At 35.7% G+C, this 26,240-nt stretch overlaps 5 protein-coding genes across 7 annotated transcripts; 3 read left to right on the top strand and 2 right to left on the bottom strand.

Moving 5' to 3' along the window:
* Positions 1-1,005: 1,005 nt before the first annotated feature.
* On the top strand, positions 1,006-2,953 carry LOC145572773 (uncharacterized). Its single transcript, XM_081631741.1, has 2 exons — positions 1,006-1,354; positions 2,442-2,953. Exons 1-2 carry the CDS (start codon positions 1,006-1,008, stop codon positions 2,951-2,953), a joined length of 861 nt encoding a protein of 286 aa, XP_081487867.1.
* Positions 2,954-7,426: 4,473 nt separating this feature from the next.
* On the top strand, positions 7,427-10,992 carry LOC145570006 (uncharacterized). 3 transcript variants are annotated; one of them, XR_014096368.1, is made up of 3 exons: positions 7,427-10,130; positions 10,283-10,335; positions 10,710-10,992. XR_014096368.1 is itself a non-coding variant. In XM_081628987.1 (2 exons), the coding sequence occupies exon 1, from the start codon at positions 8,562-8,564 to the stop codon at positions 10,107-10,109; it is 1,548 nt and encodes a 515-aa protein (XP_081485113.1). In that variant the 5' UTR covers positions 7,427-8,561; the 3' UTR covers positions 10,110-10,130; positions 10,682-10,992. The 3 variants fall into 3 exon arrangements, 2 of the variants coding, with proteins under 2 accessions (XP_081485113.1, XP_081485112.1); XM_081628987.1 differs by lacking the exon at positions 10,283-10,335 and having other exon boundaries at positions 10,682-10,992; XM_081628986.1 differs by lacking the exon at positions 10,710-10,992 and having other exon boundaries at positions 10,283-10,589.
* A 470-nt stretch (positions 10,993-11,462) lies between these two features.
* LOC145572772 (uncharacterized) lies at positions 11,463-12,008 on the bottom strand. The gene has a single exon (XM_081631740.1). It carries the CDS (start codon positions 12,006-12,008, stop codon positions 11,463-11,465), a length of 546 nt encoding a protein of 181 aa, XP_081487866.1.
* A 406-nt stretch (positions 12,009-12,414) lies between these two features.
* Positions 12,415-15,517, bottom strand: LOC145571580 (heat shock 70 kDa protein 4-like). The gene is made up of 2 exons (XM_081630612.1): positions 15,200-15,517; positions 12,415-14,311 (listed from the first exon to the last, which is right to left on the bottom strand). The coding sequence occupies exons 1-2, from the start codon at positions 15,414-15,416 to the stop codon at positions 12,570-12,572; spliced, it is 1,959 nt and encodes a 652-aa protein (XP_081486738.1). The 5' UTR covers positions 15,417-15,517; the 3' UTR covers positions 12,415-12,569.
* A 2,642-nt stretch (positions 15,518-18,159) lies between these two features.
* LOC145570005 (inner membrane protein PPF-1, chloroplastic-like) lies at positions 18,160-25,996 on the top strand. The gene is made up of 11 exons (XM_081628985.1): positions 18,160-18,607; positions 19,849-19,959; positions 20,410-20,484; positions 20,929-20,989; positions 22,591-22,664; positions 22,768-22,872; positions 23,769-23,876; positions 23,966-24,066; positions 24,393-24,542; positions 24,634-24,745; positions 25,686-25,996. Exons 1-11 carry the CDS (start codon positions 18,287-18,289, stop codon positions 25,785-25,787), a joined length of 1,320 nt encoding a protein of 439 aa, XP_081485111.1. The 5' UTR covers positions 18,160-18,286; the 3' UTR covers positions 25,788-25,996.
* Positions 25,997-26,240: the final 244 nt, after the last annotated feature.

Here is a 26,240-nt window from a genome sequence, read left to right as displayed (position 1 = left end):
TCCCTTGTTCATCAGTAAATGATCTTTTAATTTTTCACAAACTTTTTTTAATTTTTGTGGTTAATTAAGAGTGATTTTCATGAATATTGTTCAAAGAAATCAAAATTCCACGATTACACTATTTTTTATAAAATTTCCCTACATACCGTCCACGTCATCTACCTTTTTTTTTTGGTAGAACAAAACCGCTAATTAAAATTGCTAATTGAATTTGCGGTTTATCTTAGTAAAAAAAATCACTTTATAAAAAATATGGGTTTAATATAACATAAAATCGCTAATTGAATTAGCGGTTTTATGCAAGGTAAAACCGCTAATTCACTTAGCGATTTTACTCTTAACTAGGAAAAAAAAAAATTAAATTTTAAGAAGTTGGATGACGTGAACGGTATGTAGAAAATTTTAATAAAATATAGAGTAATCAAGAAATTCAAATATGGACGATATATAGAAAATTTTAATAAAATATAGAGTAATCAAGGAATTTTGAATTCTTTAAACCATATCTATGAAATCACTCTTTAATTAATCACTTGAATAATGCCCTCAAATTTATTTAAACTTCTCTGTCATCGATCGGATGATAATTCATCTGCAAAGCTTAAATTCCCAAAGCCCTACACCCCTACTCTACATCACATAACACCTACACTTCTTCCTTTGACAATTTTACCCTTTCCTTCTGTCATTCCCAATACACCCTCCCATGCAAATCCATGGGCATTTCCGTCTTTTCACCCCTCCCTCTCTCATCAGCCGCTAACCTCCATGTTTTCAGAGTAGCATATATACATGCATGCATGTCAAAACATTTCAACAACCAAAAACAACATTTCTTAATTTTAATTTTAAGAGAAATAAAAAATGGAGGAAAATTCTAGAGAGAGAAATAATCATGAAGTTGATTATGATGATGACGTGGAAGATCAAGAGGTGGAGGAGAGATCACCAACATCATCAGGAGTAGGAGGGTCAAGATGGAATCCAACAAAAGAGCAAATAGAGATGTTAGAGAGGATTTACAGTAATGAGGGTGTACGAACACCAAGTGCGGAGCAGATACAGCAGATTACTGCTCGTCTAAGAGTGTACGGTCATATTGAAGGCAAGAATGTTTTCTATTGGTTTCAAAATCATAAGGCTAGACAACGTCAGAAACAAAGACATGATCGTTTACTTGCTGCTGCTGCTGCTAATCATAATGTTAATCAGATTTCTCCTCGTTTTATTGGTGCACCGCCTCTTCATTACCACACTAATCATGGTGTTAATAGTGGTCTTAGTCTTAATACAAGGCCTGTATTCCCTGCTTCTCGTCCTACCTATCATCATCATTTTCTTCCTAATCCTAATGGTAAGCATTTTTTTTTTGGGGGGCTATTATTTTGCTTAATAATTTTTTTAAAAAAATTGTTTAGTAAATTATGGTATATATTTTGTGATTTAATTTATTTGATCATCACTTACGTAAAAGAAGGTTTAGCTTAAAAGAAAAATTAGTAGTATTACAAAAATTTATTCAAAATGCAAATTTACGTTGATTAGTCTAGTAATTGTAATTATGAGTACTTTATATCTTTTATAAACCAATAACTTAAATCCCAACCACATTGAATCCTTATATTTTTATTTTATATTATAAAAATATTAAATGCAAATATCATAGGATTTTTAATTATGTTGTTTGGATTAATGTTTGTGTACATATACCTAAAGCCTATAAATCATTCTCAGTATCTGTTTATTTATTTATTATTTTCTCTAGTTTTTCATTCGAAATTCTCGCAAGTACTGAGCTAAGAAAGGAAATCAAAATTGTAGAGTTTCTTTCCCTCTCTCTCTCTTGCTTTTGTTTGGTACTTTTTCGAGAAAGAATGTGAAAGAAAAAGAGTTGAAAGTGGGAAGATGATTTTGTGACAACCAAAAAGAAATTGTGAAAAACTAAAAAAACTAACAAGTTAATTAATGTATAGATAAACATCATTGTTTATCAAAATAAATGTTCATTATACATTACATGTATGTAGACATTTCTAATAATTTGAATGATGAGTAAAAGTTCAAACTAAATGTACAAGAAAAAAAGAATTTTAACTTTAAATAACTTTAAAATTTGACTTACATACGGATCATGTAGGTGAGTAATGAGTTACGAGTACTGTAAGAAAGTTATAGAACATAATTACACCATATATAATAATCTAGTATGTCTTTGTTTTTGTTACATGTTTGGAATGTCAAAGTTAATTTTACAATATTAGTTTTATATACGTAGTGCTCGTACATGATAGCTTGGTTCTATAATTTTTTTATTATTACAAATAATGTTTATTAAAACCTCGTAAAATATAGTCGCTTGATATCATGTATGATGTTATAGACACTTATAGTATACAAAGTGCAAAGTATTATTGATGACATTGTGCACTTGTACTTGACAGTTATGTGCAGCCCATATTACCATATGCCACAAGCCAACCTTGGGTTTTATAATCCTCCACAACATCACTACAATGCACCCGCAGCACCTGATAATGATCATCAAGGCATGACGAAGGTACCATCAAAACCTAGCATCAGTGACAAAACCAATCACACTACGACACGTGTTAGTAACAAGGGTGTAAGGGTCCCACCAGGTTCAACACTAAGCGGATATTGTGCTGCGATGATGAATGATAATACTAACTCAAAATCAATTGAACATCATCATCAATATGATTATCAAGGGAATTGCATGGGAATGAGAACACTGAATCTTTTCCCAGTGCATCCTACTGGAATATTGGAGCACAAATTAAGTGGAAATAATAATAGTAATAATTCAGCTGGGAATTCTTGTGCTACAAGCTCATCATCTGATACAAATATCAATGATTTTGGAGATCTTCATCAACATCCTCATTTCATTGATTTCTTTTCTAGTGGTCATGCTTCTAGTGAGAGCGCTTGATTGATTATGACAATGTCATTTTATTGATTTTAATTGGGGTATAACATGGGTTATTGGTATAATGGTATTGAATTGGTATACATCATCATAGGAAGGCTTTTAATATTTGTGCAAGGGTATTGGTTTAATTTTAAAGGGTAACTAGAGTATATGGTCGACAATCAATGCTTGATTAGTGTTAGCATAACAATTTCCTTGATGAATGATTTTAAACAAGGCTTAAAATTATTGTTATTCTTTGCCTTTGTGGTATGCAAATGATTACGTACTCTATATCTTTGCATCATATTGCAGGTGTGCCTTAGTTATTTAAGTGATGATTTGTATAATTGTTATGTTGATGGTTTATTCAATTACTCTATGGTATTCTTAATTTTGTAGTGGATACATAGTTATTATCATGTAACACAAAATAAAAGAGGTAACAAACCAGGCCACAAGACTTGTATACAATTTTCATTCTTTTTATATAAGGTAATACATATTTGTAGTTGCTTGAATAATTTCGTAAGACTCTATATACAAACAATATTAAGCACGACTATTGTATCGCATATCTGCATATATATATGTAAATTCTAATATCAATGTATTGTTAATTTATCATCTATTCACTTAAAGCATAACTAGTAGTCTAATACCGTAAAAAAAAATCTTTTAAGACCCTTAAGACCAAAGAAAATTGTGCTACTACAATTTAATTTATATAAAATAATTAATTTTTCTTAACACCAAATACAAAAACAATGTGCAAGTATGTATGATGTGAATCACCTTTTCTTTATAATTTCATCATAATATGTATCACATTTTTTGTTTAGGGAATCGCCAATTCATTGTATCAAACTACTAATGATTTTATAAGAAGATTAGAAGAAAGAACATATGTAATTCCCACATACTAAATGCATGCTCCTATATGTATTTCCTTAATCAAATCATCTACATACTAGCAAAAGTATTGAGAAGAAAAGACAGCTTGACAAAACAAGAGACTCACCATTTTTAATGTGTGTCTATCTTTATTGTCACAACACTCATTAGTCATTACAACAAATGCTTACCCCGTAGTGGATATGGATGAGATTAGGCACTTTAGGGCTTGTCCAATCTGCTCAGCCTTTGGAAAATGAAGCTACCTACACCTAGCTAGCTTAGCTATCTACCGAGCACAAAAAACTTTTCCTTTTGACGAATTGAAAAGATACCTTCTGAAAGGGAGATACATACTGCAGTCTGCATACTTGCATGGCATACACTTTAGTTTGGGAAAAACATGCTCTACCCAATTCAATTCATTAACGCTTATTGCACTCTGTGATTAAAACATGGACATAATTGTTACATTATTGATTAGATTACCCATTATAAAATTGTCACGACTAATATACAATCCGGAGTAACATGCAATGAGTCAATTGTACGTACAAAACGTACCTTCATGCTTATGTAACGCGAACAGGAAGTACTTCATTCGTACGACATGGATGGGTAGATCCGTAGATATATAGACATGTAGTAACCAAGTGGACTTTTAAGCATAATCAGGAAATAGAAAAGGGAATGAAGATGAATGGTCAAAAGACATTGAAACACTTAAAATCATATTATGCATGTTCCCAATTCACTAGGGGCTCTTCTTAAGGAACCAACCAATAATAGGTGAGATTAAAAAGACGAAGAAAGAACTGCAAGATTTTGTTGTGGACGATAAAAATGAGTGAAAACATGTAAAAGTGACAAATATATGCAACCAATTCAAGCAAAATTAAAATCCTAATTGTATAAGCAAAAGCAACCACTATTTTCAGGCTTTACCTAATTGGAAATTGTGTAAGTAGCTGAGACTGATAAAACTCTACCTATACTAATATCTTGCTTTTTTACTTTCTTTCCCCCCTAAATTTTGCTTCTCTGAATTTTTTTGTGTGACTTTCCCTGTTGAGAAATGATAAGGAACCTCTTTGTATTCATTTGTCTTGTACTCTTATCCATAATTGTCAGAATGAAGAGCAAATGTTTGTTACATACCTAATCTGCTGCTAACATAATTTGACTACAAATCCCAAGGGTTTTTTTTATAGGTAAATATAGTGTTGTAGGAAATTTCCTATTTTGAAGAATGATGTACAAAAACAAAAATTGGGTAAAGCGTACAAAAATAGAAATTAAATTAAAGTTTATGGCCATTGTTAATTTGTTATTGGCATCCTCTAAATTTAAATGTTCCCTTATTAAGGTTCTTGCTTCAAATTTTAGAAGTTTGAGATTCGAATAATCCTGCCAAACGAGGGGTATTTGAATGTAAATATTCTCTTTTTTCTTCCATCTACTCTTAAGTATTTGATCCGCTAACATATGATAAAAAAAAACGTAAAAGTTAAGGCCTAGTCAAGTCTTTCTTACCCACAAAGAATGTTATTGCCACCCACATTTGTAATTTACGTTTGTTTTCCAAGTTTTGCTAGCAATTTCTAATGTTAAAAAAAAAGAAAACAAAAAACTTTTTAGTTTATGACTTTTGGTCTTTTAAAATCGGTTGACATCGTTTAATTTGTTATTTTGAAACTTCAATATATATGAAGTTTGGCAATTTTTAACTTAGAATAAAATATGGCTTGAGAGATAGAATTTGATCTTGGGTTTTAAGTGTCAGAAGAATACTCCTGAAAGTGTTAAGTGTGTAGATGAATCATAAATTTTTCATGTGTCTTTTTTTTTTAACAAATTAGGAACAAATTCTTGAGGATCATACATATAGCCTTTTCTTTCAAAGGTGATACAAAACCGAAGTTATTTTTTGCAAGAATGGGTACAACAATAAATTGTTGTAATTATTTTTTACGGTAAGGAGAAGGCCCATCCTAAGAGAGGGAATTTTAGGAAGATTCCTCCTAGAATGAGCTTTGTAAAATTCGTCTCTTGACCTCACGCCAGGAAGTAAGAGAACTAGTCAATTCCTCTAGCCTCCTATCTCGAGGTATAATTATAATATATACTGAATTTACAAAGTTTCTTAGAATTCGATTTAAACACTTGAAATGTTTGAAACTCCATTGAGTGAATTAAGTTTAATCGAAATTTGTTGAATCAAATATTACAAAACTTCACCTTCTGATTTTCTCTCTTGAATTTTGCTTAACTAGTGGTTGCCCGGTTGGTGACAAACTAAAATAATATTTCATGAGCCGAAATAAGAAAAATAATTAATAATAATCCCACTATGGAAATTTGGACTATAAAATAATACTCCAAGGTATGATCTCTTCAGCTTAATTTCAGTTCTCAATTTTCTTATCTCATATAGGGGTGTTCAAAATTTGGTCCGGACCGGAAAAATGGACTGGACCAAACAAATCGGTCCAGTCTTCGGGTCGAGAAATTTATTTTCCCGATTTTCGGTCCAGTCCGATCCAAACCCTATAAAAAACAGTCTTGGACCGGATCGGTTTTTTGCTTAAAATTATATATAAAACTTTTAATAATGATTAAGATTATCCTTAATAAGCTTGAAAAAAATTAGTCGTATAAGATTTTTTGTGCTAAACATACAAAAAAAGACGTTAAAATATTGTTTTTCCTTTATTTTTTTCCGAATTTTCCAAAAATTCTTTAAAATTTAGAATTTTTTTTATAAAAATTCCAAAATCGGTCCTAGCTTAATCGGTTCGATTTTCGGTTTTTAAAATTCGTTTTTTTGGTCTTCGATCCGATCCGATCTTGGACCGATGAACAGCCCTAATCAATATAGTAACTAAGAACAGGCCCTCAGTCTTTACTCTTGGTCTCTTGTAGTCTTGCACTCTAGCCCCCTAACCAACCAATAACCATGCATTAAAATGTGTGGCTTAAATTTTTTTATTTTATTTTTTTTAAAAAAAACACTTAGCTGGGCTGGGCTATTATATCATATTAAGCCACATAATCTCAAACTATGGCCCACATACCACTTTCCAACTAAAATAAAATTTGTGGCCCTAGCCCAACGATTAAGTCTAGAGCCAACCAAATCCACCCATTACCCTTAATCGTAACGTCCGTCATCTTCTATAGTCACCGTCTTTCCTTCAAAGGTAGGGGTGATAATGAGACTGAGCTATTCATAAACTATTCGACTTTGATTCGGTCAAAGTTCGCTCAAAGCTCGATTTAATGAGGCTTGGCTCGAGTTCGAAATCGGCTCGTAATGAGCCGAGCCGAGCAAGTTAAAGCTCGGCTGGAAAAGCTCGTGAACAAGCTCAATTAAAATATAGAAATTGTATTAAAAAATTATTGATTACTTGTAATTTTTTTTTAATATAAAAATATATATGTATAAAATCTGATTCAAGTACATGGTGAAGTATACTAGAGTACGAGCAGTAGTAGTATTTAATAAAGTTTTAAATATTCATTTATTTAACAAATAAAAATAAAAATTAAAAATATGCGTTCTTAGTGGGGTTTAGTGGTTTACAGCTCATGTCTTGATTAACCTAGCTACTATAATTTCAATTTCACCTCATTCTCATTTCTCACGCATAGCCGTCAAGCTCACAACTTGACAAGCACAATCTTTCAACTCACAGCACGAACACCACCTGACCACCGCCCCACAGTCGCCGTAGACCAGATGATACCCAATGAGTAGCCTCACCATCGCCGACTCGTCGTCTACTGTTCAACATCATCAAACCTTCAAGCGGGCTTTAATGATGGCAGGGGCAAGTTAGTTTAGCAATAATAATAAAAAAATAAAAAACTCAAGTCGAGCTTCGAACCGAGCCGAACCTGCTTCTGGCGTCACGAGCTCGAGCCGAGCCTATCTTTCAAAAGCTCGTCGAGCTTCCGAGCTTACCTCGGCTCGAAGGTTTAGCACCCTACTTCAAGCTCAACAAACTCCAAACGGTAACTTTTCACCGTTAAAATCTATCAACGTCTAATTAAACAGTGTAAATTAACACCACTTAATTTAATACTAGTAGAAAGGACAAAATCGTCTTTTTACTACGAGAAGAGAGGAAAGCTCGCCCCTGTTGTTGCCTCTCCCGGTTTCTCCCTCCCTCCCCCCTCCGTCTCTTTCTCTCTCCTCATTTTTGGAGCTCTATGAATTTTCTTGTTGAAGATCTCAATTTTACTGCTGACCCAAAAAAATAAAATAAAAATAAAAATAAATAAAAATCCATACTTTTTATTCTTCTTCTCTTACAAGGTACTTTCGTGATTTTTCTCTTTCCTGATTTATATTACCCTTGATTTAAATTTCCTTTTTTTGGTCGGTCACTTTGATTTTTTCTATATTTATATATTTTTGGTCGAGTCAATATTATCAGCTAATTACATATTTCTACTAGGGTTAGGTTTTGACCAATTCATCTAGTTGGTATTTTAGGTTTAGAAATTTATTGAATTTCTTGTTTATCTGCTGAAAGTGATTATTTGATTGTTAAATTCAATTTTTTGTGCAATTGGATATGAGATTGATGTATAGACATAGATAGTGTAGTATGCTAAGAATTGGAGGTGAATATCTGTGATTTTATGTAGTGATTAGCTTGAATTGACTTGGGGATTTGTTTGAAAAAATTCATAAGACCCTTGAATATAGATTGTTGGGGGTGTGGATGATATGGGGGAAGATTTGTTAGCGAGCTTGTCAATGGAGAATCATCACCCATCAACATTGTTGTCAATGGATTCGAGTTCGAAATCTCATGAGGAAAAGGAGAGAGAGATTAGTAGGCATATAATATTGTCTCGTCCTGGTCCACCTGATATTAATCTGCCCTTATCGGCGGAGCGTAGTCCTCCGCCTCGTCAGACTTGGAATCAGGAGGCTTGTGATATGTTAGAGGTTGGATTAGGGACTCAGGTTTATGTATCGGAGACTCATGTGGCGGTTCCTAAGAATGGGAATGGGAATGGGAACGGGAATGGAAATCGAAAGTGTGCTAAGAGGCTTGATAGTGTGTGGGGAGCTTGGTTCTTTTTTAGCTTCTACTTTAAGCCTTCATTGAATGAGAAATCGAAGAGCAAGATTGTGAGGGATGGTAATGGGGTTTCGGGGTTTGAGAAGTCTGATCTTCAGCTGGAGTCTTTCTTGGTACAACATGATATGGAAAATATGTATATGTGGGTTTTTAAGGAGAGGCCAGAGAATGCATTGGGGAAGATGCAATTGAGAAGCTACATGAATGGGCATTCGCGGCAAGGGGAAAGGCCGTTCCCTTTTAGTGTTGAAAAGGGTTTTGTTCGGTCTCACAAAATGCAAAGGAAACATTACCGAGGACTCTCTAACCCTCAATGCCTTCACGGAATTGAAATTGTTCGACAACCAAATCTTAGTGCTGTTGATGAGGAAGAGCAGAGGAGGTGGATGGAACTCACAGGAAGGGACCTCAGCTTTTCTCTTCCAGAAGAAGCTAGTGAGTTTGCTTCGTGGAGGAATCTTCCTAGCACAGAATTTGAACTAGAGAGGCCACTTCCAGCCTTGAAGAGCACTGACAATGGTCACTCAAAGAAATTGCTCAATGGCTCTGGTTTGAACCTGTCCACACAGCCATCTAACCATGTAAATGATGTATTTGATCTCTCTGCTGCTGCAAGTAAGAAGAGGAAGGATGTCCCTGCTCACGGAAATGATGAAGACTCTTGTCTGCCAGCCAATACACATTCTTCTGATGGAACGCAAGATGCAGTAGAGGTGCATCCAGTTGAACCCATCTGGGCCCCTGAATTCACTGGGGTTATGAGAAATGTCTATGGGCCAGTTACCTGTGCAAAATCTATCTACGAAGATGATGATGGGTACATGATTGTCATTAGTCTGCCGTTCACAGATCTTCAAAAGGTCAAAGTTTCTTGGTGGAATACAGTATCTCATGGCGTGGTCAAGGTCACATCTACGAGCACAGCGTGCATGCCCTATATTCATAGGAATGACAAAACGTTTAAGCTTACAGATCCTTTTCCTGAGCACTGCCCCCCTGGTGACTTCAAAAGGGAAATTCCTCTTCCTTCCCGAATTCCTGATGATGCGAAGTTGGAAGCTTATTTTGATAATTCTGGAACAGTTCTCGAAATATCTGTGCCTAAGCCTCGTGTAGGTCCTGAAGAACATGAGGTTCCAATTTGCCTTCGCTCCCATCTTGGTGGGAATGATCTCTTGTTGTCTTGACTGAGGCTTATCTGGACTAAAGTAAGGGCAGCTCAAATACTTGACGTAATTATTCTCTTGGTAGTTCCTAGGCTCCATATATATAGGAGTTAGAAAGTCCCACATGTAGTACATGATTTTTTGCCGTCTGACAAAAATCATAGGTCTGATTTTGTTCTTTTGCATTTAAATAGCTTTGAGTTTTGGGTTTGCTCCCGTCCTTCAAAGTCAAGTTCAGAGATTAATGGTAAGATCTTACTGCGTTGTCCATGTTTTATTTTTTCTTCTATTTGATGGATTTTATGATTTAGCGGTCATTGGATTGGTTATTTTGTGGAGGGTTCTTGCAGTACGCATGCGAATGAGTGTGGGAACTGTATTACGAGACATAGCTGAACAGTGCAACTTCTGGTTGAAGTGTTTTCTTGTAGAACCTGAAAATTGTATAGTTGTATTATCTTTCTGAATAATGAATCAGTATTGCAGATTATTTTTTGGCAACTCTCCCAACTCTATTATACTCTTGCAGCTAAATTCGCAATTTCTGCAGATCAATTGTATAATGCCTCACAATGTTACCATATATTGTGCAGCTAATTTTTAAATACTGTTGACCAGCAGATCTTCAGCTGTCTTTGCTACTTTTGGGTGCCATTCTACCAAGCAGCGATAAGCTGATTACCCATCTGTGCGTCAAGCCGGACTTCATGCCCCTAATATTATGTAGATGACATGCATTGATTCAAAATTGTACATGTATAGAAATAGTGTACATTCTGTAGTTAATTTTTTCACCTCAATGGCTTCTTTGTCATGTTTTATTAAGTTGTACGATTATATTCAAATAGTTTCCATTGGTCTTCTGGCAGCTGCCATTCTATCTGATTGTTAATACTGGCTATGGATTTTTATATGGATTCTTATTCTATATGATTGTTAATACTGGCTATGGATTTTTATATATTTATTATCACGAATCTTTGATTTTGTTTATTCTGATTCATTGTTCATTTGTACAGATGTAGTCATCACTATAGTGTATTTTTTAACTACTCGGAAAATGTTAAATAGAGCAGATATATACTTGCGTTTGCAACATCAACTTCATGTTGCTAAAGGTCTTATTGGCTGCATTGTACACGCCTTCGAATGTTTCTTATAGTGAAGAAGTTTTAAGCTGTATTTAAAATGTAATATTATGATAAGAAATCCAGGCAAAAATAAGATTATTCCTGAATAATTTACTATTTGAGATTATATACAGTATACAAGATGGAAATCTGTATAATTGTACAAAACGAATATTGCTACACCTAAAGGTCAAATAAGGTCAAATTGGCAGCATTATACTCACCTTTGAAAGCCGATCATCAACTAATTATTATTAATACTAAAAACAAAATCCAAAGCTACAGCATCATCCACCACACTAGGACAGCTCCCAACCCACACCCTGGTAGAGTACTCAAGGGAAGAGAGATGTGCCAAAGTGTGAGCAACACTGTTAGCTTCTCTAAAAATATGAGAGAAAGCCACATAATCAAAAAAACTAGCAATAGACCTGATCTCCCTAGCTAGCATACCCAGAAAAGAACCATCAGCCAATTCCCCATTTACTAACTTTACTAAGAGCTCACAATCACTCTCCACAACAACCTTCTTTGCATTACACTGAATCGCAAGCTTCAGACCAAGTGCCATAGCTTTCGACTCCACAACACTCGCTTCCCACCTGTGACGGACCTGCTGGCAGCCCGCCCTCACCACCTCCACCTCGCCTCCATGGTCTCGAATTACAACTCCCATACCAGATCCGGCGTCCCCAAAAACAGCCCCATCAACATTTACTTTAATCATACCTTCACCAGGAGGACGCCACTTAGACTCCATACTATGCTGCTTGGGAAAGTTGTTTCTCATGGTTTAACTTTAAGCTTTTCATACAATATAAATATATAAGAAAATGGCAAAATTCTGACAATTTCATATGAGATCAAGTGCTGGATGAACATCTATACAAAGCAAATTTCACCAAATCTTGATGTTTTTAAAGGTCAAATTGGCTGCATTTAAACAAGCATCAAACTTAGTTTCTTATAGTTAAGAAATTTTAATATAAGGAAATACAGGCAAAATTGAAATTATTCCTGACAAATTTATGAGATCTATTGCATGAGGAAAACATTTACATGAGCACATTCCATAAGTTAAACTGAATTGGGAACACTATCGATGAAAATCAAATTTTGGGGAATGAAAATTACTTTATCATTATATAATTGTTGATAAAACTAACAGGCAGAAAATAATAGTTATCTGCCAAAGTAGTCCGCAATCGAGACTCAAATCATTACTAATTTACTAATACATAGTAAAACAAGTTTCCCAAATCTTACTACTAAGGTACTAACACTACTAGCAATATAAAAGCAGTATCAGAATAAAAGCAAAAGCTCAAGTATCCCTCAAAAGAGCAACAGCTTAATCAACCTCCTCAATCTTAGGACCAGGACCACTTGCACCACCAGCAGCAGGACCATCTTCATCCATGCTAGCACCCCCCATATCAGGGCCAGCACCGTCTTGGTACATTTTAGCGATGATTGGGTTGCAAATACCCTCAAGCTCCTTCATCTTGTCTTCAAATTCATCAGCCTCTGCAAGCTGATTTCCATCCAACCACTGAATGGACTGTTCAATAGCATCCTCAATCTTCTTTTTGTCAGCTTCCGACAACTTGGAAGCAATCTTGTCATCCTTGATAGTGTTACGCATGTTGTAAGCATAGTTCTCAAGGGCATTCTTGGCCTCAACCTTCTTCTTGTGCTCTTCATCCTCTGACTTGTATTTCTCGGCCTCTTGCACCATTCTCTCAATCTCTTCCTTGGACAGTCTACCCTTGTCATTAGTGATGGTGATCTTGTTCTTCTGACCGGTGGTCTTATCCTCAGCAGACACATTCAGGATACCATTGGCATCAATGTCGAAACAGACATTGATCTGAGGCACACCTCTTGGTGCAGGAGGAATCCCAGTGAGCTCAAACTTGCCCAACAGATTGTTATCCCGAGTTCTGGTTCTCTCTCCTTCAAAGACCTGAATCAATACACCCGGTTGATTGTCTGAGTATGTCGAGAACACCTGTTCCTTCTTCGTGGGGATTGTAGTGTTTCTTGGGATGAGCACGGTCATAACACCACCAGCAGTCTCCAAACCAAGAGACAGAGGAGTAACATCAAGCAACAGCAAGTCCTGCACCTTCTCATTACCTTCACCGCTCAAAATTGCAGCCTGAACAGCTGCACCATAAGCAACAGCTTCATCAGGGTTAATGCTCTTGCAGAGCTCCTTCCCGTTGAAGAAATCCTGGAGCAACTGCTGAACCTTCGGAATCCTAGTAGAACCACCAACAAGCACAACATCATCTACTTTAGTCTTATCCATCTTGGCATCCCTCAAACACTTCTCAACTGGCTCCATACACTTCCTGAACAGATCCATGTTCAACTCCTCGAAACGAGCACGAGTAATGGTGGTGTAGAAATCAACTCCCTCATAAAGAGAGTCAATCTCAATGGTGGTCTGAGCAGTTGATGACAAAGTCCTCTTCGCCCTTTCACAAGCTGTCCTCAACCTCCTCAAAGACCTCGGGTTCCCACTAATATCCTTCTTGTGCTTCCTCTTAAACTCTTGCACAAAGTGATTCACCATCCTGTTATCAAAATCCTCACCACCAAGGTGAGTGTCACCAGCAGTCGCCTTAACCTCGAAAATCCCTTCTTCAATTGTCAACAGAGACACATCAAAAGTACCCCCTCCAAGATCAAAAATCAACACATTCTTCTCCCCACTGCTACTAGCCTTCTTGTCAAGACCATACGCAATGGCAGCAGCAGTCGGCTCGTTAATGATACGCATGACATTAAGCCCAGAGATCACACCAGCATCCTTGGTGGCTTGACGTTGGGAGTCATTGAAGTAAGCTGGGACAGTGACCACGGCATTCTTAATGGACGAGCCAAGGAACGCCTCAGCGATTTCCTTCATTTTTGTTAGGACCATAGATGAAATTTCTTCAGCAGAGAATTGCTTCTCCTCACCCTTGTGGTTGACTACAATCATGGGCTTGTCAGCTGGGCCAGCAATTACCTTGAATGGCCATAACTTCATATCAGCTTGCACTGATGGATCACTAAATCTCCTTCCAATCAATCGCTTGGCATCTATAAAAATCAAAATTACAAATATTTTATCAAAAATTTACCCTCCAGAACATATACAAGCACAAACAGAACAAAAATGGATTACACAAACACATACAGTATAAAGTATATCTAAAATTCATAATATATTAATAAAAGCTACAAAAACAAGAAGAGTTCTAGTAATTATCTGACATTTCAAATAAATTACTTCGTATGATCTGAATAAAATACTCAGTTATATAAGTTAATTATTAAAATATTTGGATCAAATGCAATTCACTCAAAAACCCTAAACATTATCTGATTATTAGCACCAATCAAAACTGTGATTCATGATGCCTGATAATACTCTAATAGATAAAATAATAAAACATTCACTAACCCGTAGTCAAATTCTATCCAAAAACATAGACTGTCAGGATCCATAAATAAAATCATCGACAATTTTCAAACATTGTTCTCTTGCACCTAACTAACTCATACTAATCATAATTAACCAATTAATCAACACATAATTTCAATAAAAATCAAACAAACTGCAATTTGCACAAAACCCTAAATCTTATGCGACTGATAACACCGATCTAAGCCTCATTATACATGGATTGCAATATTAAAATACAGTACTCCGTATAATCAAAACAAAAGTATGAAAAAATAAAATAAATTCACAAACTCGTATTCAAGTTCTCTACAGAAACATAAAGTGCCACGACCCATAAGCATAATCATCAAACAATCAACCAAACATTCTCATAAACTACATCAACTCCTAAAAATCATGTTTAAGCATATAATCAACACAAAATAACTTACACAACAATAACCCTAACATAATAGGGAGTAATTACATGCATGATCATAAAAATTAAATCATCAAATAACAGAGAGGAAAAGAAATCATACCGAAAACAGTGTTAGTAGGATTCATGGCGACCTGATTCTTAGCAGCATCACCAATCAAACGCTCAGTATCAGTAAAAGCAACATAAGACGGCGTCGTCCTGTTCCCCTGATCATTTGCAATAATCTCAACACGATCGTGCTGCCATACTCCAACACACGAGTATGTCGTGCCGAGATCGATTCCGATCGCCGGACCTTCACCCTTTCCAGACGACATTTCTGTAACCCTAGCAAAACTCAAAAAAAACAGAGAAACTTTTCCTTTTTTTTTTTTTGGATTTTTGAGAGCGTAGGTTTTTTTTTTTTTTTTTTTTTTTTTTGTAAGCTGTGAAAAAATTTGAATGGGTATGGAAGAGAAGGAAAAGGGGAGTTTTTTATAAGACTAAAAGATCATTTCGAGAAGGTTCTGGTTCGTTCGTAAATCCTAAACCCTCTTATCTTCTTCCATCTGTCATTTGAAGGGTTTCCCGCTTTTTTGTGGTTTTTTTTGGTTTCTCGTTTTTAATGGGGCGAAAAATTTGGATTCGAGAAAATTCTGACTTGGGGTGTTGTAGGGGTTTTGTGTTTTTCGATTTGGTCGGAGAAAGGTGAGCCGTTGGATTTAGATCTACTATTTTTAAGTTGGACTCGTGGATATTACATACTTTTATTACGTTGGGTTGGTTAGTTGGTTCGAAATTTTCCCCTTGGGATCAAGCCAATGAGGAGGAAGTTCTAGAGAATACTCAAGGTGATTTAACTGGGTTATTTTGTTTTTGGTCAAATTTAACCTCGTTTTTGTAGGTCCAACATGACGCTTGCTTTAAAATGAAACCATTTTTATTACAACCTGGAATTTTTCAAAAATTAAAACTATAATACGGAGTAATGTTATTTTAGGGAAACGTTAACAGGGATTTTATTCCAAATCAAGTTCCGCCAAGGGTAAACCACCTTGCTGAATAAAGTCAATAAAAATAAGCTCTGAACAATTATGAATATCCCATCTTGCTACAAGATGGACTACTGTATTTCCTGCTCTACGTACATGAAAAAGAGCTAGCGAATAACCGAATATCATGAAAGTGAGGTATAACTCAAGTGGTTAGAGCTTCCCTCTTGATTTTAAGAAATTCTGGAATCGATTCTCATCCCCACCCTTGTAACTCTCTTACCAACCACGGCCAAATTGACAAGTAACAAGCTTACAAGATCATAATAAATGATAGATATCTTAGCCGGTTTCAAGATATCTTGTGATTGATTCTCATCACCCGTTTTTATGACTTTCTAAAGACCAAAAAATAAAAAAAAATAAAAATACTCCCTCTATCCCCATTTTTTTGGCACCATTGCAAATAAATGGTTCAAACTTCAAAACTTTAAATGTTACTTTTCAGTAATTATTTTTTTTTTAAAAAAAAAGGACTTTTAATTGACACTATCAACCACTTTTAATACTGTTAGTACCAAACATGCACTTATGTTCATAGAGCAAAAGACATTTCCCTTGAATTCTCAGGCTTATAGTAACACAGCAAAAGGAGTTTTATCATCAAAAAAAAAAAAAAAAGAGTTTTTAAACATTACATATCTATCAATCAATCAATCAATTAGAGTCTTAATTTCATAAATGGAGTCGATTACATAAATTCATAACATTCACTTTGTGTACCCCCATTCTCTAGATTATTTATGCCATCAAACTCCTTCTTACTGATTTTAAGAATAACGGTGGTTTTACTTTCTTCAAAATCGTAAGATCAACCTTTGTCATTTCTCGATAGTGATAGCAATTCCTAGATTATTTGTAGGTTTGCGGATATTTTCTTTTACTTGTCAGTTGAATTTGGATATGTGGCCGGATTGCTCTAGTAATCTGCAAGTATAATTTATTTAGTCTATATTACAACCTACTCAATGAATTATAAGAATTTAAACCACGACTTATTATAGAGTGTAAATAAAATTTATCAATAATTTAAAGAAAAAATTGCCTGGAATAATCCGACCTTTGGCTCATCCACCCAAAATAATCCCACCTATCAATTATTTTTAAATAATCCGACCTTTAATGTCAATCCGCTTTAAATGGTCCTAAGCCACCAGCAAATTGTAGCCCAACCACCGCCAAATTGCAGCCCTAACCACCATCGCCGAATTGCAGCCCCAGCCACCGCAATGTTGTCACTATTGTGGATGTGGTTGCTCTACAATTCACACCCGAAATCTAGGCGGGGAAAGGTGAGGGAGGACGAACTAGAAGCGAAGGAAGAGAGGGAAACCGATATTGGGACTGGGGAAGAAGAGGGGGCCGAGATCGGGATAGGAAGGGGATTTCGAGGGTGGGATGATTTTAGTGGGATTTCATGGGAGAGGGAAGGGATTTGGTGGTTTGAGGCAGGGGAAAAGGGCGACGACGCTGGGGGAAGGGGCCATTGGTGGCCGGATTCGCGGCGATGGGGAGTTAGGCAGGCTGGTCGGCGGGGATGGGTGGAGATGGTTGGTGGGATTGTTTTTTTTAACTTTTTTTTTTAACCTTTGGCCAATCACAGGCCGACACGTGTCATCTAACTGGTTATAACAAGCTAGGTAACCGGTTGGGACCAGTTGAAGCGGATTGACATTAATAGTCGGATTATTTAAAAATAATCGAAAGTTGGGATTATTTTGGGGGCATGAGCCAAAGGTCGGATTACTCCGGATAATTTTTCCTAATTTTAAATCTACACAATCTAGAATTGGCAAATTCAATCCCCATGATCTCAATTCATTACTCGTATTAACTAGCCCTTACTGCGTTCGTGGATCATAGAATACCTACCATTAATTGGGAGAGAAACCGAGTGACATCAGCAAGTGCTCAACATTAAAATACTAATAACAAACGTGTCACTCAATCATTGGTCACAATTAAAAAAATCCCCCTCCAAATTCCATAATTTCATTAAAACGGATAATGCGAAGAAATAAAAAACAACGAATAGCAGCCCTTCTTCCACCACCACCTCTTCTCATTGTACACTGAAACACAATCCAACCCCCCAAATTCCCATTTTCTCTCTCATCATCTCATGACCAATTGAATCCTTCTTTCTCTCTCCTTCAATGGCGAGAACCCTAATTTCATCCTCGCCATTTTTCGGAACTGTATTACCTTCGAAATCTTATCGTCATGGCATCTACTCTCTTCCTCACCGAAGCAAAATTATCAGTACAACTGTGAAGTTCAGTTTCCAGGAAATTCCTCCAATTTCTTCGATTGATAGTTCGATTGATTTGAGCGCTGTTTTTAGTAGAGCTGAAAGTCTTATTTATACTCTTGCTGATGCCGCTGTTACGACTTCTCCTGACGCTTCTGGAGCTCCGGTGCAGAAAAGTGGTGGATGGTTCGGGTTTATTTCCGACGCCATGGAAGTCGTTTTGAAGGTATATTCAATTATTTGTATGAATTTTGTAATTGTTATGTTTTGTTGTGCAAAATTTTACGTATAAATTGATTATGTATGATTTATTTTTGAGTTGTGAAATTGTTGAATTGGCTAGCAAAGGTGTTGATAAGTAATTGAATTAGGATATATGATAAGAATTTTCGATGTTTAAACAATTGATTTTGATTACAACATAGTCTTGTTGTTTTACTAGCTAGTGGTTTGAATTTTATAATTTGTTATGTTTTGTCGTGCAAAATTATATTTATAAGTTGATCATGTATGAGTTCATTTTTGATTTGTGAAATTGTTGAATTGCCTAGCAACGGTGCTGATTAAGTAATTGAATTAGGATATATAATAAGATTTTTTGATGTTCATACAATTGATTTTGATTACAATATAGTCGTATTGTTTTACTAGCCGGTAGTCGTAAGGTATTGCTTGATTTTAGTGATTGACGGATTAGTTAGTGATTAAGAAAAGATTATTCTGCAGTCAAATGATGAAGTTTTGGAAGGTTTTCTTTTAGAGGTCTAGCTGTGAACTATAATTAGCTAGTGATTTTGACATATTAAGGTTGAAGTTTGGAAAGCTTGACCAATTAGTTTGCTTAGAAGTATGTTGATTTGCTGCACAGATATGGTACTGCTTCATTTTCACAAAATTGTACACTGTGTTTTTGCGGAGTATAATGTTTACATGTATAGTCCTATGTGATAATAACAAACTTGGTTGATGAGTGGATGGAGGTGGATGTGTTGTGATACTTGAAGCAAGGAGAAATAGGATTTGTGACGAAGATATTCACGAAGATAGGGTTAGATTGAAGTTGAGGCTATTGAGCATAAGATGAAGGACACTAAAAGTGATGGTTTGTACATTACGTCAATGTCAGTAGAATTGTTGGGATGATAAAGATATCAAAAGGAGTTGAGGATTTTCAAGGATGGCCTGGATAGAAGAGCTACAAAATGACATAAATGAATTTGGTATCCTGGAATGTATTGTCTTAAATTAAAGTGACTAGAAGAATAGGGTTTACACTAGAAAATCATGAGTATGGCATACCCTGGGAATTAAAGGTTATGATATAATTATCTTCTTGGTAACACAACTTTTTCAGTTTGTCTGGTATTAAAGGTAAGTTGTGTATTACGTGACCTTTACAAACTCGGTATTGTGTAAACTTCATTAGTTGATTTTTGTTGTATAACTTTTTTTCTTTTTATTGGACAGGTTCTGAAGGATGGGCTCTCAACTTTACATGTGCCTTATTCATATGGATTTGCAATCATATTACTTACTGTCCTCGTGAAAGTTGCAACTTTTCCTTTGACAAAGCAACAGGTTTGTGCTTCATTCCAGACTCTCCCTCTGTACATCTTTTGATTTGAAAAAATCAAGACCAATGACTTGCTCTGAAAAGGTTGTTCAAAATGAGTGTACATCACATATCTTGTCCTTAAAATATTCTGAGCTATTACAAAATTTCGACACAGTTTTGCACGTTCCAAGAATCCCAATCATTGATCTCTGGTTCAGATATTGGCATTCCATCAAGATTGAAAGCCCCTTCATAATGGAGTGTATGCCAATGCAGCATATGCATCTGCATAAATATACACAGATGTCTTCTTCAGCTTCACTATTCTCTCAAAGGGAGAAAATCAAATACAAACTTAGGAAGCTTCCCAGTTTAAACTAGGACAGTGTGATTTGATTTATATCTGAATAACCTGGAATCTCTTGGTGCTTTAATAATAGTGGTTCGCTTGTTGACATCTCTCTTGTTTGCAGGTTGAATCAACGCTGGCAATGCAAAATCTCCAACCAAAGATAAAAGCCATACAAGAAAGATACAAAGGAAATCAGGTGGTTAGCCTTTCGCAAAATTGTACTGTTTTTACTACTCTACATTGGTTGTTGCTTGAGCTGATTTTGGAACTTGCACATGTCGCTCATTTCCAGCATAGTGCAGCATTGAAAGTTCCTCTGTGATTACATATATTTTCTGATGTTATTGCACCATTTAGCAAGCTTTACTTTTATAAGAACTGAAGGATCTGTCAAACTGAATAAACAAAGGTGTGAGCTTGTCATATGGCAAGCTTAAATTTAAGTTAGTGCAATACATTTGGTGTGCAGTGTGCTTGTCATATTATTGCCAAAGCAATGGAATTTCTTTATTTTGCCTCACTGTCTATTCCTTTCTACTCTTTTCCCTCCTATAACAACAACGGTATAGTTGATGTTATTGCATTTGTCACATAGGAACATGTTTTGATGAGGCCATTTTTTTTTTCTTTCTTTTTTCAGGAAAGAATTCAACTCGAGACATCACGTCTTTACAAGCAGGCTGGGGTTAATCCATTGGCAGGTGAATTTTCTCTTATGAATTCATGTCTTTTTATTTATTTTATGTATGGAGTATTTTCTTTACTTTCAAACTCGTTTACTCCTTCAGTTGTTACTATTTTTTCACTTTTTTTTTTTCCTTTTTTTTTGATGTGGAATGAGGATATAAAGGAATTTGATTGAATTAGAATTAGAATAAGAATGGGATGAGAAATGAAATGGAAGTGTTTTTTTCAAGAAATACTACATTATTGGAAGCAATCATTTTGTTTGTAGCTAGGTTTAGATTTTCACAACCCTTTTTAGCATGACGATGATAAACAAACACACAATGTTCAATTCTAGATTCAAACCTTATTATATCATCTATACGCTATTATTAGTGGTAGAAACTCACAAAGGCAGAAACACTCTCATATGCGCAATTTCCAACTTGGCCAAATTTTATTATGGTTTTACGGTTGAGGCATTTTAGGGTGTTCTGTTCACCAAGTGTCACCAATGCACATTTTATTTACGCTGCTTTTCAAAGCTCAATACCTTTGCTCAGGGAAAATTTTAGTTATCTTCTTCACATGGATTTCTTACATCATCAATCCTGATGTAATTTATCTCAGCAATCAAAATTCATCATATGAATCCAAGTTGTTTTTATAAATTCATCCAGAATAGTGAAAAAAAAAGGAACAGCTTTTCTACTTTTGATGCTGCTAATTGTAAAAGGTAGCATATTATTCTTAGCATATGATCTACTACACAACTTGTTTGTAGTTGAAAGAGTCGACAATACAAGCTTCTTCTTTTTAGCTCAGCCAATGTTATTTAACATCCATTATTCCATTTGGTAAGGAAAACTTGTTTATAGATCATTATAGCTCCAGTGGGTCCAGTCTCTTACCGTGCAGATTTATTTGCATTAAATGTAGCTTACAACAGAAGGAATATATTTAGGAAAGAACACTAACAACTAATAGTCTAAGAGGTTAGTTGAATGCTGACTTGGACATTGGTTCTAGTTTGACATGCCTCCCCCCACCCCCCCTCTCTCTTTTAATAACGGGTAGGAAACCTGAAGTCTGGCAGAAAATCCGAATCTATTGGAACAGCTCAGTTTCTGACTTCCTTTAATCTTGTACTTGGGCCTAGATATATGGTCTGAATTTGAGTTGGTTGTCCTACAGGCATCTTACTGGTTTGTCTTGTTTCTTAGCTGGCCCATTCTCTTATTTGGTCTCCACTAGTCTACTATGTTGAGCAACTTAGGCTGGTTGTATGCTTCCCGAGTTCCCTGATTGTATTTGTCCCTGATCAATTTGACTCTACTATTATACGTAGTAATTTTTCATATACAGTCATTGTACTAAAGCAATAAGTGGCAACCTTGCAATCTTATCTGTTGTATCTTATAGCTTGGTGGTTACTGTGGTCTGCAGTGATATATTGGCTGTGACTCTGAGGTATATTATGGTCAGGCACTTGGGCAAAATTCCAAAATTCTTTATAATGACTGCTAGCCAAATGCTGCTTAAACTTTAAACTGTTATACCATCTTGACTTTCTCTTGTTACAATCTGTTTTGATGGCATGGAAGATATACTGATGTCTTTCTTTCACATTTGACAGGGTGCTTACCAACTTTGGCAACAATACCAGTCTGGATAGGATTGTATCAAGCACTTTCGAATGTAGCTAATGAGGTATTTAGGGAGCTATGTGCTGATAATTTCCTTTTTAAAGTAAACTCAAATGTCGCTTTTGCAATTAAGTATTAACTGGTCATCTGAACTTTTGTACTTGAAGGGACTGCTGACAGAAGGGTTTTTTTGGATTCCTTCTTTGGGCGGGCCAACTACAATTGCTGCACGCCAAAGTGGTGCCGGCATCTCCTGGCTCTTTCCTTTTGTGGTACTTTTGCCTTGAAATTAGTGAACTTATTCTAGCAATAATCTGTGTTCTGTTTAATTCTCCAATGGACATCATGTGCTAATTTTTTACTTGCTTGATACTTTTGAATTACACTAAGATTGCAATTTTTATTCATTCATTTTACCTGGACTATGTTTTATCTGCTTATAATTGCCAAGGACATGCTTTGACTAATTTGGTTAAATGCCTAGATTTTTAAGTACTTGGTTATTGTATTATTGGTTTAGATTGTAGTGCCTCCCCTTTACAAATCCCACTTTAAATAGGGTTTGTACTCTTTTGAGGAGACTACAACTTTTAGATGGGCGAATATCTTGATATTTTTTTAAGGAATTTTTTTTGAGCTAGTAAATCTGGGAGTTGATTTATTTATTTATTTATTGTTTAAGAAACCCACTTTAGCATCCATTTTGGTAAATGTTACACGTTCAGCACGTCAAACCTCCAAGCTGTGCGGGTGAACCTTGCAGCACTTCTTCAATCTGATTGCAACTCCTTATGCATCCCTGAATTGATCTATCTCCATACCAGTCCTACAGCGAGGGAGTTGTTCACTCCGTATTTTAGCTTTGCCTGGGCTGTTATCACTTGCATGGCTCTTTTTTCTTTTAAAGAACTTTTTCTTCATTGTAATTGCTTTAGCAGCTAGTTAATCCATCATTCACTCATATACTAGCTGGCCAGTCTAATATCTGAGCTGTTGGCCACAAATCATTCAGAAAGTCATTGCTGCTTGCTTATCAGTTTTTTTTTCTTGTTTGTTACTCATTGAACTATATTTTCATGTCATGTTCTAAAGGATGTTCTTTATGAGTGCTGCGTTTATCGTTTGTTTATGGACTTGTGAATCACAATCTTTTCATGTCACCTTGCAGGATGGCCACCCCCCTATTGGCTGGAGTGATACTGCAGCCTATCTTGTTTTGCCTGTTCTGCTAGTTGTCTCGCAATATGTTTCGATGGAGTTGATGAAGCCTCCCCAAGTAATGATATTTCTTCTGTTTTTATCTGTTCTTTATCCTTCACCAAATTATTTTTTTTATGTTAATTGCTGAAAGATATTCTTGGACAGACTGACCCGTCTCAGAAGAATTCACTTCTCGTTCTCAAGTTCCTTCCTCTTATGATTGGCTATTTTTCCTTATCTGTCCCATCCGGATTATCCATTTACTGGTCTGTTCCCGAATCCTTCTTTCCTTTCCCATTTATCTTAATTGTTGTAGCATCTCATACTATTCGCATATATCTGCACTGGCAGCACCATAATGGCATCATACTATCATGTATAATAGGTCATAGATTCGGAGGAATGTTTCCCTATTAAATCGTGATGAAACTTACTTCTATATTTCTTTAGTTAAAGTCAGTACTAGAATAAAATGGTTTATCAGACTTGTTTTTGTTCCATGACTTGAACTATAGTCAATAGTACAAAGGAATGTCAAATATACTTTATCGTAAAAGACTCATCCTCTAAAGTATATAATTTTGGTTGACAGGTTTACAAATAATGTCCTCAGTACTGCACAGCAGGTATGGCTACGCAAATTAGGTGGTGCTAAGCCTGTTGTGAATGAGAACGCCAGTGGAATTATTAGTGCTGGAAAGGCGAAGCGATCTGTATCCCAACCTGCTCAAATTGATGACAGGTTTGAGTTATTCTCAGATGTTATAACTTTAATATTATTGTGTTTCTCTTGACAGTTAACCTGATATTCCTCTAAAAAATATTTAAAATAGGTCAAGACAATTCAAAGAAGTGAGAAGGCAAGAAATGAGCAAAGCACTGCCAGATGATCAGGCATCTGTCACTGATTCTGATATAGGGTCAGATGACGAATCTAAAGAAACAGTGAGTAACTGATCATGGACATACTATATTGAAGTAGATGTCACTGAGACTAAAGAGTCTTTAACTGTTTGCTAAATTCCCAGAAAGCTTTACGTTGGTGGCAGTCCTGACTCTTGGCATGCTAGTATTAGTAGATGACATTTCTTCGTGAGAAATACTATGTTCATGTTTGTGGGGACTTGTACTGCTCATCTGACTTCGTGCATATGTTCTTGTGTGGCCACAGTATAGAATGGTATATAAATAATATATTACATTATTACATCAAATTTGAATTGATTTTTGAGTCATTTGTATTATAAGCTGTTTAAAGTTTTGAAGCCAGTTGATTGCTAATAAGGCATGTGTTGTTTTAACTTTTAACCATTACTTAAGTAGCATTTTATGACTGATGGTTATGAAGTGGATCCTGCCCATTCTGGAACCATACCTATCTTTTGGTATGTCAGTTTTATGAAACTATCACGTTTAGACGTTTTAGTGTAACTAATGAAAGACCTCACAATGGGCTTGGTAATTATCTTTTTGGTCCACACAACGGTGAGTAGCACTGGAGATAGTTTTACGTGTAATTGCATTGATGTGTTGCAGTGTTTATAATTGTGGGCAATGAGATTGATGAGAAACACCTTTTTTCTTGAGTGCCATTCTGCATCTTGTGTTCTAGGGGAATGTATGTGTGAGCCACTGTTCTTTTGTTTTGTAGTGGATTTCTGTATAAAAATTAGGAGTGAAACATCATCTTGGTGCTATAATGGTTTGAATATTATCTCCTTGACCTGAAGCTCTCTGATTATCAGTATTTAAAATAAATTCCCTTGTTGGAAAATTTTCCATGTTTCCGTTATTCAGCTGTACTCCGAGAGTCGGGTAATGATATGAAAGTGCTAAGTTAGTGATTTAATGTGGATGATTCATTCTTGTGAGTGTTTTTTGGCAGGATGAATTAGAAGAGGCATATGCATCAAGTAGCAGCAAGCAGATTCCCAAGTATTCCACTCCAAAGAAGAGTAAGCGATCAAAGCGGAAGCGTGTGGGTTAAATGCATTAGTTGTATGTAGTTACTATTTAGTTTTGTATATTTAATGAAATCATACCCTAGTCAGTGTCATAGTTGTCGTTTTAATGGCTTATTTGTTTCCACTTTTTATTTACCATTGCCCTTTCCATGTAATTTGGGCTGACCACATTTTTGTAAAACTAAATTGTTACAATATTGAATTAGAATTAAAAGCAACCACATTCCTAGTACGCCCTATTGTCATTGTTATCTTGTGCAGTTTTATGTAATAGGTGTGTAGTGCCCAGACTTTACGTGAGCTCATTCTAGCAGATGTTATTCTGGTTTTGTTGATTCTTTGCTGGACTCCATTTTGAAGGGCAACGCCTGGATTGTTGGTAGTCCACTGAGTTGTACTTGTCTGTACATTGTAGTTGAGTTGAGGTGTAGCCTGATCGGAGCCTCCTACAAGAATTTTCACCCCTATCTTTATAT

This window comes from Chenopodium album, chromosome 12 (assembly GCF_948465745.1).
Source record: "Chenopodium album chromosome 12, dcCheAlbu1.1, whole genome shotgun sequence".
Classification (NCBI taxonomy): Eukaryota; Viridiplantae; Streptophyta; class Magnoliopsida; order Caryophyllales; family Amaranthaceae; genus Chenopodium; species Chenopodium album.
This window is presented reverse-complemented; position numbering and strand designations above follow the sequence as displayed.

Excerpts from the sequence above, each read along its gene's own strand:
- LOC145572773 (XM_081631741.1), top strand. The coding sequence starts at position 1,006 with ATGTTAGAGAGGATTTACAGTAATGAGGGTGTACGAACACCAAGTGCG. Across the intron at positions 1,355-2,441 it reads TTTTCTTCCTAATCCTAATG|TTATGTGCAGCCCATATTAC; the intron begins GTAAGCATTTTT and ends TGTACTTGACAG.
- LOC145570006 (XM_081628987.1), top strand. The coding sequence starts at position 8,562 with ATGGGGGAAGATTTGTTAGCGAGCTTGTCAATGGAGAATCATCACCCA.
- LOC145572772 (XM_081631740.1), bottom strand. The coding sequence starts at position 12,008 with ATGAGAAACAACTTTCCCAAGCAGCATAGTATGGAGTCTAAGTGGCGT.
- LOC145571580 (XM_081630612.1), bottom strand. The coding sequence starts at position 15,416 with ATGTCGTCTGGAAAGGGTGAAGGTCCGGCGATCGGAATCGATCTCGGC. Across the intron at positions 14,312-15,199 it reads TCCTACTAACACTGTTTTCG|ATGCCAAGCGATTGATTGGA; the intron begins GTATGATTTCTT and ends TGATTTTTATAG.
- LOC145570005 (XM_081628985.1), top strand. The coding sequence starts at position 18,287 with ATGGCGAGAACCCTAATTTCATCCTCGCCATTTTTCGGAACTGTATTA. Across the intron at positions 20,485-20,928 it reads AAAGATACAAAGGAAATCAG|GAAAGAATTCAACTCGAGAC; the intron begins GTGGTTAGCCTT and ends TTCTTTTTTCAG. Across the intron at positions 24,543-24,633 it reads CCTGCTCAAATTGATGACAG|GTCAAGACAATTCAAAGAAG; the intron begins GTTTGAGTTATT and ends TATTTAAAATAG.